Source organism: Mus pahari, chromosome 10 (assembly GCF_900095145.1).
Source record: "Mus pahari chromosome 10, PAHARI_EIJ_v1.1, whole genome shotgun sequence".
Classification (NCBI taxonomy): domain Eukaryota; kingdom Metazoa; phylum Chordata; class Mammalia; order Rodentia; family Muridae; genus Mus; species Mus pahari.
This window is the reverse complement of record NC_034599.1, coordinates 54,822,078-54,835,112: the sequence shown is the minus strand read 5'-3', so window position 1 is coordinate 54,835,112 and position 13,035 is coordinate 54,822,078. Positions and strand designations below refer to the sequence as shown.

The 13,035-nt window shown below is 36.9% G+C and overlaps 1 protein-coding gene across 4 annotated transcripts in view; it reads right to left on the bottom strand.

Moving 5' to 3' along the window:
- Myo9a (myosin IXA) overlaps window positions 1-13,035 on the bottom strand; it is a 186,638-nt gene that overhangs the window by 4,619 nt on the left and 168,984 nt on the right. For 2 of the 4 annotated variants that reach the window (XM_021207762.2, XM_029543623.1), the window contains 3 exons: window positions 11,698-11,751; window positions 2,413-2,615; window positions 331-452 (listed from right to left, as the gene is read on the bottom strand). In XM_021207762.2, coding sequence (XP_021063421.1) covers window positions 331-452; window positions 2,413-2,615; window positions 11,698-11,751 — 379 coding nt within the window. The remainder of the gene's footprint in view (window positions 1-330; window positions 453-2,412; window positions 2,616-11,697; window positions 11,752-13,035) is intronic. The other 2 variants (XM_029543622.1, XM_029543624.1) reach the window with 1 other exon arrangement.

Genomic DNA, 13,035 nt, shown 5'->3' with positions numbered 1-13,035 from the left:
TTTTTAACATTAAAAAAAAAATTATATATTTTTACATGTGTGGATGCTTCGCCTGCATGTACGTATATACAACAAAAGCGCACCTGGTACCCACAGAGAGGCCAGAAAAGGGCATCAGGTTTCCTGGGACTGGAGTTACAGATAAGTATGAACTGCCATGTAGGTACTGGGAATTGAACCTAGTTCCTCTGAATGAGCACTCAGTGCGTGTTCCTAACTACTGAGCCACCCCCTCCGGCCTTAACTTGGGAATTCTTATTCCTTCTTTACAAAACAAACTGTATCTCTAGTATAATATATTCATTTATTGGGTATCTAAAAAAATGGTACCTTCAGAATCCATATTCAGATTTTCCGAACTATCAGCAGTCCCAATAGAAGCCTCAGACTCAAGGGTTTCATCGTCAGAGGCACGAGGTTCCAATACAAGCATCTCAAATGTTAGTTCTTCCCTATGAGACACAATCAACAAATCCATTAACGTGGTAGGACAAAGATGACAGGAAGACCTTCCATGAAAGCAAAGAAGCTAAATAGCAAAGGCATCTCTTACTGTCCTACCATGGTGATGATGAAAAGCAGGAAAGCAGTATGGATGAAAGCACGAGGTAATAACAGAATCTCTAAGTAGCCATGGGGCTAGGGGTGGGCAGGTTGAGGCAAGTTGCTATAAGTGCTGAGATATTCTGAGATGAACTTTGGACTGAGTTCAAGATTCCAAATTCATTAATTTCTGGACTTCCGCTTCCTCATCTAGAAAACAAACTAGATTGTCTCCAAATGAGTTTATCTTCTATATTGACCTTATCAAGGCTTTTGGATAGGTAAAACACTGACCTGTGAAACTTGCATTATCTCTGGCTACAGTACATTCTGATTTATCAGGATCACCCACTTGTTTCAGTAATATCCCTTCATATTTTACAGTTACTAAGATTTGGCTTCTAACGTTATTTTCTTAATTAGGGCACTGGCCACAGTTTGATCAAAATTCAGTTAGTACCTTAAAAAAAAAAAAAAACAGGGCTGGTGAGATGGCTCAGAGGGTAAGAGCACTGACTGCTCTTCCAAAGGTCCTGAGTTCAAATCCCAGCAACCACATGATGGCTCACAACCATCCACAATGAGACCCGATGCCCTCTTCTGGTGTGTCTGAAGACAGCTACAGTGTACTTACAGATAACAATAAATAAATCTTTAAAAAAAAAAAAAAAACTCACTTCAAAAACCTAGTACCAAAGTATCTTTATGTCTCCAATGTTTCCCAATTAACAATTAACTTATTTCAATGAACAGATCATACAGCTTGTCAATTCCTAGAAATAAGCCAGCTCTGAATTTTAATTGTTTTTCCTCTTTAAATAGCTTGAAATCCACAGACCATCTTTTCAAGGACAGCCTTCCCAGTAGCTCACTATTTCCAAAAGCAGTCACATCTTTGAAACTTATGCTTATACTTCTGTACTTTCTCTTTCCTAACAATTTCCTTTTTATCCCTCTCTATCTTCAATATCATGTTAATCAGAGCTGAGGTGGGTCATCTTTTCGCCCCTGGTTAGTAACTACTGCCTCACTTTTTCCACAGCTGCGTCTTAGCTGCTTTTCAGTTGCCCTAAATTCTAGAACTAATCCTGATACTAAACTTTCTTGATTCTTTGTGATTCAAGTTCTCAGACTGATGAGATGAGCTCCAGGGACTCAAGACCTTTAGGAATTCTTAGAGAGTAATCAATGTCAATGAGAACTATAGTATTTAGTACCTTCAGGGAGAACCATGGATATTCATATTCCTAAGGGATAGTGTCAACCCACTCCTGCCAGAGTGATGATAGAGATAACAGAGCTTCTTAACTTTCTCTTTTAAATCATAACAGATTTCTCGACCCAGTATCCCAGAACCCAGTGTTACAGGTGCTGCCTTGTTCTATCTAGTTGTTGGGCCCATTGGCCATACTGATTTTTAAACAGTAACATTCTTTCATGAAGGTGCAACTAACACCTATGGTTTAAATGAACTTTGTCTTAGTCAAGGGACTCTTACTCTTCTTTTTGCAAAACCCATCTGCTTATGGAAGCTGGTCCCTGACCTGTCAGGACTATAATACCTTATCTTTGCTCTCCGTTGTCCATTGCCTTATGAATCTGGACTAAGCTGGTGTACCCTATATATGTGTACCCTCCTTATTCTAGTATTGCTCAGCAGCATGATTCCTACACCATAGAATTTCCTTCCCTGAGATGAAAACTTCCACACTTACCCTTAGTAGAGGCAACAAGTCTCTGTCAATTCCACATCCCCTGGGGCATCTGACATAGTGCTTAGACATATAGTGACAAGAGATATTTAATGAATAAGGGAAAGAAGGTAGAAGGAAGGAAGCACAACAACTGGTATCCTCTCTGGGCACTTACTTTTCTTTCTGTAGGTTCTCAATCTGCTCAGTCAGTACTTTTTCCTCCTGCTGCATTGCTGCTTGCTGCTGGTCTGTGATGTCAGTTTCCATGGCTGTCTCACTAGTCAAGGTCTCTTCTGGGACATCAGACATGGAAGGCAATCGGACTATAACAGGGGAGGATGGACTTGGATAGTTTCCTCGGTGTATACGCCCCTTTCCCTGCAGAGAGTATTCATTTTAGAAAGTAAACTAAAGTTTTATGTTGATGACTTTGGATAACAAGTGTCCTTCCATCACATCATGAGAATGACAAGATTCAACAGGCATAGGATATTTAGCATGATATCAAAAGTCCAACAAATTAGGTTAAAAGAATTATATCAAGATCATTGAAAAAATGGACACACGTTCTAGCTCTGGGTACTAAGAACCATTGTGCTGAGATGAGAATCTTCTTTTTTTTTTAATTATTAGATATTTTCTTCATTTACATTTCAAATGCTATCTTCTTTTAATTTAGCTGTATACTAAATAGCTTCAAGCCAATTAACACCGAATTCTATGACCATGGGAGTAAGACTTCAGGTGCTCAAGAGCCACAGGCAGAGATAGTGGCCACCACACTAACACTGAAGGCACTCATTATTTTCAACATAAGAACTTCTGACAATGCTTCAACCTTGTCAGGGCAATCTCTCTAGGAAGATCAGAGAAACATGCCCCAAAACTTAAGTTTTGGAGGAAAAAAAGTCATATAAGAGATTGCTATTGTAATATGCTTTCTTAAGAACTTTCTATTTTTGAAATGAGGAAGGGGAAACTTGGTTACCTTACTTTTAACTTTAGTTTCTGGTAACAGCCAACCAAGTTCAATAGATTAAATATCCTGCCAGGAGCAACTAGTTCAATATTAAAAATGAAAACACACTTGTAGATACTAGATAGCGAAGGGGAAGGAAAGGCTGGCCCAGCAGTTACTGCTGATTTGCAATTTCAGAAGAGGTGGCAGCGTCTGAGCAGAGCTTTGAACACACTATAGTTGACAATTATAGTAACAGTTTGGAGCTACATCTAGCCTGTATACATGTTTATGTCTTTACTAAAATAAACTCATTAATGAATTATCTATGGCTGTTTTGTTCAACAGCGGCAAGGGTGACGGTGGAACAGGTTTTATGGCTTACAATATCTAAAATATTTACTCTATGACCTTTCAGAGAAAAAACTTGTCAACCCCTGAAGTATAGAATAAAAGGATATGAGCTGCTGCCCCAAAGAATCTTCATGCCTAACACTGGGATCTCAAATATTTGGATTCTAGACAGAAAGGTAAACTAAAATTACCACAGTTCTTACAAATGGAGTGGTCTAGCTTCAAGTCATCTAAATGGAGGGTGTGTGTGTGTGTGTGTGTGTGTGTGTGTGTGTGTGTGTGTGCGCGCGCGCGCTTGGTATATAAATGTTAAACTTCTAAGACTGGATTAAAATGATACAACTGCTAGTGCCTAAGGATGTGTCAGAAAAATAAAATTATTCCTTGTAGGTAAGCAATATCATCCCAGGCCTCAAAATGCTTTCTACAAATCATTTTCAAATTAAAAGTAATCAGGAATAAAACACGATAAAACAATGCAAATGAAAACGGGTAAAAACGTAATTTCATTAAACAGAATGGAAGTTAGATATGAAGAAAATCCAGAATCAAGCCAGGAGAAAAAAATGCAAAAGGAAAATTTCATAAATGATGGGAAAAGAGGAAAAAAAACAGTAAGAAATGATCCATCATATGTTTAAATACTATGTGAATGAATATGAGACAAAAAGACAGTAGACATTGATATAAGAATATGGTATTCTCAACAGCAAGGATAAAACATCCAAGAAGAACAGTTAAGAGATGCAGGAATGAAAACACACAACGACAATGTATATTATAATACGAGATGTTTTGTTTTTGAAATCTACAAATAGCTAAAAAAAAAAAAATCTGCTAATAGCAATGAAGTCAGACAATGACTAGCATATTAAAGTTCTTGCACTTTAGGAAAAAAGATAAGTATCAATTAATGATGTGACCTAACCCTAAGACCTCTAAAAGAATAAAAGATGAGATACTATCAAGGGGGAGGCAAGAAAAAAAATTTAACCATTGTAACTCCAGATGCAGGGCATCAGACACCACCTTCTGGCCTCCTCAGATACCAGGCATGCCTTGTACACAGATGTACATGCAGACAAAATACTTATACACATATTTTTTTTATCTTAAATCCAAATATAGTATCAACAAAATGTATATAGCTAGATCAAATGCACCTGTTAAAATTGGAAAACTGTCAGAAAAATGACATTTAAGGGCTATGTATAAAATATTATTCAAAATGGATGAAAGCAGCTAGATGCGGTGACTCCTCTGTAATCCTAGTACTTGTGAGGCTGTGAGGCTGAAGCTATCCTAAACTACATAATGAGTTCCAGGCCAGGTTTACAGATTGATATTATGTTTCAAACAAAAACAAAGTTAAAAAAATAATGAAAAGCTGTAGGGCGTGTATTCCTTAATCTCAGAACCCCAACCCTTGGAAGGCAGAGGCAGAAGAATCTCTGTGATTTTGACACCAGCCCAGTCTGGTCTATAGAGTGAGTTCCATGACAGCCAGGACTACACAGAGAGATCTTATCTCAAAAAACTAAACATTAAAAAGAGCATAAAGTGAGAGGTGTGATTTATAATAAAAGTATATTTCACAGTGACTAATGCTAAAATTATGAAGATTATAGCATTTCTAATATATACCTATGATCATTTCTTAATGACTTCAAAAGATCTGAAGTAAATTAGCAGCAGAAGTAAAGACATAGACAAAGCTGTAGTCAGCACCAAAGGATTAAGTATGTATGTACAGTAAAGTGTAAGAGATATAACAGATACATTCTTCTACAGAAATTAAAAGGACTACATCCCAATTTATTTGTTGGTTTGTTTGCAAGGTTCTGACTATGTAGCCCTGATTAGCCTGGAATTCATTATATAGACAAGGCTGGCTCAAACTTACAGAGACCTACCTGCCTCTGCCTCCCCAATTCTGAAGGATTAAAAGCAGGTACCACCATGCCTGGCATAAGTTGTTTTTACAGAAATTAGTAAAACATTAACAAGGTCATTTAATGGAAGGGCATTATGGACAATTTTACACATAAACACAGCAAAATGTCTTGATGCATTACAAGCTGAACTGGGAAATGAGTATTTAACATCAGTAAAATTTACAATGCCTAACCCAGGCATGGTAACTTAAGCCTGTAACACCAGTGCTCCTGAAGCTGGGGTGGTAGATCACTGCAAATTCTAGGCCAGTTTGTTCTACACTGTGAAACACCTCAAAATGGCATAAAATACTTAAATGTGGATATATTAAAAACATAAAAGTTTGCATTACACCATAACAACAACTCAGAAAACTAGGAATCAAATAAACATGCTTAATATCATAAAGAATAAAAATTCTATAGCAAACATCATGCTAAGTGGTGGTGGGACATGCTAAGAGTGATCACTACCACAGTTTCAATCAACACTGTACTGAAGGTTCTAATTTCTTTAGAAAAACAAAGAGGAGGTTCAAGGACCTTAAAAGGACAAATAAAACTATATTTTAAAAATCTACAGCTAGGAAACCCAAAGGTATACTCAGAACAAGTATTAGAAAAGGTGACTTCAGCAAAGTCACTACTTGTTAGATAAGAACACCAAAGAAAAGTGGGTATTTTATGCAACAAACAACAAAAAAAAAATAAAACTTTAAAATAAAACTACATTTTAAAATGTTACATGATAATAACTAAAGTTAAAGATAAGATCTCAACATATAAAATTAAACACTTGGGCTGGTGAGATGGCTCAGTGGGTAAGAGCACCCGACTGCTCTTCCAAAGGTCCTGAGTTCAAATCCCAGTGACCACATGGTGGTTCATAACCATCCGTAACGAGATCTGACTCCCTCTTCTGGAGTGTCTGAAGACAGCTACAGTGTACTTACATATAATAAATAAATAAAATTAAACACTTAAAATAACTAATGATATATATGGAGAGATTATGTTCATGGGTGGGAAAATCAATACTGCTGAAACATCAAATTTCTAAAAAGCAATTTACACAGTGCAATCGCTAAAAACAAACACACAAACAAAAACCCCAGGGTTTTTGTGAAGGTGACTTCATATTTTGTATGACAGTATGAGTCACAAGCAGTAAAAACTAAAGAAGAGAGGATGAGTCTTTAAACCAGTTTATTAAAAAATTGAACTAGGGCTGGTGAGATGGCTCAGTGGGTAAGAGCACCCGACTGCTCTTCCAAAGGTCCTGAGTTCAAATCCCAGCAACCACATGGTGGCTCATAACCATCTGTAACAAGANTCAGTGGGTAAGAGCACCCGACTGCTCTTCCAAAGGTCCTGAGTTCAAATCCCAGCAACCACATGGTGGCTCATAACCATCTGTAACAAGACCTGACACCCTCTTCTGGAGTGTCTGAAGACAGCTATGTGTGTAATTACATATAATAATAAATAAATAAAGCTTTTTTTAAAAAAAAAAAATTGAACTAAATGGGTCAGTGAGGTGGCTCAGCATTTGCTACACAAGTTCGCAACTTGAGTTTGATCCCAAAACTCACATTAAAAAGCCAGATGTAGTAGCTTGCATCTAGAATTCCAGCATATCTATAGTGAGGTGAGAGGCAGAGACAGAATTGTTGCGAAGCTAGTCTGGAGTAAGCAACATGACAGAAACAGGAAAGACCCTGTCTCAAACAGAGTTCCAGGAGAGAACAGACCCCCAAAGCCCTCTGACTTCCATACACATGCTATAGCATACCAATGTCTCCTATATACGACACACAATACAACAACGTTTAAAAGATAGATTAAGTAGAGTAGTAGCACTGTCAGTATGATAGTCAAAATGAGGCACCTTAAACAGACCAGACATATAGACAGAATAATGAAGCTTTGAGAAGATAAAAATGATTACAACCTTAGTAAGAAAAATTTCTAAAAATACATCAAGTAGCAATAAAACTACATTACTAAATTACTAACGTACTAATTACTAAAATTAACCTCTACCCATCAAGACAGTTTCATTTACTTTATTATTATTATTATTACTATTATTATTATTATTACTATTATTATTATTATTATTTTATTATCTTTGGAGGCAGAAACTTGTAATGAAAGTTTTTGAAAGCCAGGCTTCATCTGGCGGTCATTTAGCCTCTACTTAGTGCTAGGACTGCTTACATATGCCACCATGCCTGGCTTGAAAGACACTTTTAAGAGAGTAGAAAAATCAACTACAGAATACAAGATGCTTGCAACAGAAATAACTTATCAAAAGATTATGTGCAGGGTTCAGAAAGAATTAGGAAAAAAATTAAACCACCCAGGCAAGTACAGAAAAACAGAAAAGTGTGTTTAGCACGTTCAGAAAACAAAGTATCTAAAAATAAAAAAAAACAAAAACAAGAAAAAAGAAAAGAAAAAGAAAAAAAGATGGAAAAAAAGAAAACAAAGTATCTGAAAACTAAACCTATTTGTGCACATTAGAGAAAATGAACAGAAGTCCAAATTTAAGTGGTATGCATTTTATAATGACTAACTATATATATGGCAATATAAGCATTGGGGAGGTGGTTAACCATTCAGAAATTCCTGTACACTGATAATTGTAGTTCAGCCATTTTGGGAATTGTTAAAGATATATCCCATGACTCAGAAATCCCACCCTTAGGTATGTATATACCCTAACAGTAAATATTGCCTATTCCCCCAAACAAAAGCCTACTGCCCATAAACAGTACACTGGGTAAACTGTGGAGCAGGAGACAGCAACAAGAGTAAGCTGAGCCACAACTAGGCATGCTATGGATAAGTCTTACACATAAAGTTAACATCAGATACAAAATAATCCATATTAGACAACTTCACATGTGACTCAAAAACAAAACAGCACTGTGCTCAAGGATACCAATTCTGGTGGCAAACAACAAAGAGAACAAGAGTATTTGCTGCAATAGTCATTAACTGCCTGGTCTGTTTTCTAGTACCCCGTTTTGATTTTGACCATCTTATATTGATAGTATCTACTGCACTTGGGAGACTCAGGAAAGAGGACTCGAGTCAAAGTTGCCTGAACTATGCAGTGGGAAAAAAAAAAATTCAGAAACAGAGAGCTCTGACCAACAGATCTGGGGTAGAATGCTACAAGGTTACCCCATAGTTGGTTTCTGAAACTAACAAAAACACCGTGGACCAAATGCTTTAATGCTAAGGATCCTAAGTGAAAATACCTTTTGAAAGTTTACCTAACAGTTCAATTTTTCCTTAAGATTTAAGTAGGTAACAGTGATGATGAATAGAAAGCATACTACAGTGCTAAAATGGTTATGGCCCGTTTAGAGAGTCTGCTAAAGTTCATAATGACAAAGGACACAGGAAGGAAGAGCGAGACAACACATGATATAAACTCAATATTGTCAATCAATATAAGCCTACATAGTTGAAGAATGATGATGAAATATGGATTTTGAATATGTAGGAAGATACTTCCCACATGAGGAGTTATAATACTTTCTGATGATCAAAGAAAGTACACACAGTCAGCAGTTTTTCTGTGGGTTGAATTTATCAAAAGGAAGAACTGTGTAACTAACATACAGACAGAACTAGACATAAGTAGCTGGAAGCACAAATCTTAGAATCTTAACAGAAAATTTACCCCAAACAAGGAAGGTAAAAGAAGATAACAGATCACTGTTGCCATTCATTGATCCACAAAACCAGGAAGGAACTGAATTCTTAGACTATAAGGGATCTTCTTTTGTAGAAAGTAAGGTTCTTTATCTAAGGTTTTTCCATCAGCCTTGCATGGTAAACTTGCAGAAAGCCCATGCTTTGTATGATATTGAGGAATAAGCTATCTACTGTAGTAGGTTTTGAGGCTGATTCAAAAGTTTTATCCCAACACCAATAACTATAATGCAAGTTAATAAAGACTTTAAATATAGCCACTGTATGTTTGCATATATCTTCAGACTTTCTGTGTAGTGAAGTAAACCAGCCATGGTACTCCTCCCACCACCAGCTAAGACTTGAAACTTGGGCCTCAAGCGTGATCAAGGCAAGTACTCTACCACCAAGCTATATTTCTAGCCTTGGTATACTGGTTCTGAACACAGTTCCCAGCTTTCCAGTAGAGGTATGGAAGCATTCCCAAAGGATCTACAATGTAGACACTGCTTTTATACGAGTGCTAAGATGCCATTCACCCTTTCCACTTATTAACATTTACATTAATTAATTAAAAGCAATGTGGGTGAAAACAAACTGTTGACATCTCTACATGATCAAGGTAACAGTACAAAACTGTACTATACTAGTACGACTATCCTTCATAGTCTTTTTTTTTTTGGTTTTTCGAGACAGGGTTTCTCTGTATAGCCCTGGCTGTCCTGGAACTCACTTTGTAGACCAGGCTGGCCTCGAACTCAGAAATCCGCCTGCCTCTGCCTCCTGAGTGATGGGATTAAAGGCATGCGCCACCACACCAGGCCCTTCGTAGTCTTTAATACCATGTATACACAGTTAAAAATTAGTTTCGCTCATCAGTTAAGTCATATCATTATTAACCCTTAAGGGCTAGGTTGTTTTTATTTGTGTATGATAAAAGTGAGAAGTGCAAAATGCTGAGGGTCGTCCTAGTAAACAGTGTTTGTACAATGACCTGAATAACAGCTGAACAACTTAGCTGCTTTTATCTTCAAACACTGGGATATTTGACCAAGTACAACCATTCATATTTGAGTATGTTGCATAGATTTTGTTTGACCCCATTTAAAAATAACCCATTATTTCAAGTGAAATAATGTTGTTGTTTTTGGTTTTTGTCAGCAATAACACTTTAAGCTTTCTACGAAACTAGTAAAGTTTCGGAAAAGTTTTGGAAAACTTGTAACTGCCCTGACAGGTTCCCATACCACATCAATGTAATCAGTCAAAATTTACACATTAGATGCTGAATCTCGGCCCCTTAAACAAACCTCAATATCCAAAATTATTACATTATGATTCTTAATAGCAAAATTACAGTTATGAAGCAGCAACAAAATAGTTTTATGGTTAGGGTCACCACAACATGAACTGTATTAAAGAGTTATAGCATTAGGAAGGTTGAGAAGTACTGCCTTAAATGATACTAACAATATAAGGGAGATGATAGGTCTGGTCTGACTGTCAGGAGAGTAAATTTGGGGCTACCACTGATCTTCAGTTAGACTACTAACAGAACAGTAGTGTAAAACAGTCAAACTGAACTTCCACCCAACACTGGAACAGCACGCAGAATTCTGTTTATCCTACAATTCTAGATAAAAGTCTAGTCTACCCTGCAAGGAAGTTTACCCTACAACTCCCCAGTTAAACGTATAGTCTCTAGGAAGTGAGAAGAATACAGAATATCAAGGTTATGACTGAAATTTGAATATATAAAGTGTACTTCATCTTAAAGGAGACAGAAGCATTGGAAAGAAATGTAATACTAACATGTTGCTAGATTGATATTCCATGGGAAAGGGCAACTTTATGATGGTATCTGTATTTATAGATCAACAAGTACACACAGACAGGTATTCTAAAATTAGTTTCCACATAGCTTGATGTTTTTAGCTTTTTACCTTTCCTTTTCTCCTTTGTATAAAACACTGTTTATAAAGAGGCAGTAAAAAACAGAATCCTGTCTGATAAACATGTATTTAAGAGCCATATGTCTACATCTTAGAAGATACCTCCAGAGTCAGTTATGAGCAGATACATAGCAATTATTCATGATAGATACTGAAAATCATAACAGGTATTTCAAATAATAAAGTGGATTTGCTAGGAATGCAGCTCATAGAGCAGAATGAACTTGATACCTCAGTATCTTTGACCGCCCCCCCCCCCTTTAAAGATTCAACCAAAACGGAAACTCTAAAGGAGGATTATCTGAGAAGGAAAAACAGTGTATTTCAAATGAACATTGTTCACCTGTATAACACAAGAAAGGAAAGAAAGAGAAGGACCTAAAGAAAGAGATTAAGAAAAAGGTAAGTGAAGGCTGATCAAAAAGTGGGCCCTGAACAAAGTTTGAACATGTAAGGCAGACAGGCACGGATGACTGACAGAGCAGAACAATTCCTGGATGAATGAGACACAATGGTGTGAAGTGACTGTGACACATTGCAATATTAATACATACCGAGACTGAACTGCGGGTAATGCTCATAAATCTAACTGCAATTAGTACAGGTTTCTGGATTAGGAAGGACATGAAAAGGAAAGCAGAAGGTTAGAACGTACATGTCATTGCTCATTAAAGAGAAGGCTAAATTGTTCAGTGGAATGAATGTATCCATTTTCTGCAGTACTGAGGAGGAGGGATGCACAGCTTTTCCACTTGCTTTGGAATAAAGTTTTGCAGTAAAGAAGCTCTTCCTTTCCTTCCTAGGAGGGTACTAATAAATTAAACCTCCGAATACTGAGCTAAAATTCTTAATACAGAAAATGTTTCATTTGTTCAGTCTCAGGGATCAACCTTGTCTTAAAGACAAGCACTCTACCAACTAATTTAACACCTTAGGCCCAAATTTCACTTTTAAGTAGTATTTTCATTTTTAAAGTCTTGGGAAGAGATTTAGATAGTATCCTATGATGAGTGTTTGGCTAGTTTTATGTCATCCTGACACAAGCCAGAGTAATTCAAAGATAAAATCTCTATTGAGAAAAATGCCCTTTCATCAGATTGGTCTGTGGGCGAGCCTGTGGAACATTTCTTGGGATTGATGACTATGTGAAAGGGCCCAGCTCTATGGCTAGTATTACCCCTGTGTAGGTAGTCCTGGGCTGTATAACAAAGCAGGCTGAGCAAGTCATAAGGGGCAAGCCTGTAAGCAGCACTTCTCCCATAGTCTCTTTTTTAGTTTTTGCCTTTAGGTTTCCCCCCTGACTTCCTAGAATAATGGACTAGAAAATCTAAGCTGGAATATACCCTTCCCCCACCAATTTGGTCATGTTTCTGTGTGTGTGTGTTTTGTTTGTTGTTTTTTGTTTGTTTGTTTAAATCATAGTAATGGGAATCCTAACTAAGACAATGAACTTTATTTAATGCCTGGGAAAGGTTATGCTTATGTTTGTTTCTAGAGATCATCCACTAACCCTATCAACAGACCTCTGTGGAACATCTATTTTGTGCAAGGAAGCTTAAATAGAAAAGGAAGAAGCAGTCATTTCAGTGTCAGTCTAAATACAGATTATAATGGCATGGAAGAAGCACTTCTGGGCTCTAGAAAATATGAGTAAGAAAACTGGGAAGCCGGTATTTTGAAAGATTTGCTGGGGATCTGAAATAAGTGGCTGTTGTGATAATGTTATCTTACTTAAAGGAGGAGTAACAAGTAGGTAAAGGTTAAACTTTAATCCATCAGTTGTTTACCAGAACCACAGATCCTACTGAATCTTAGTCAATGGTAACTAGAGTTATCTATATAATTGCTGGTCACTAGTTTCAACAGAAGACACTAAATACAAAAGTCAGTAA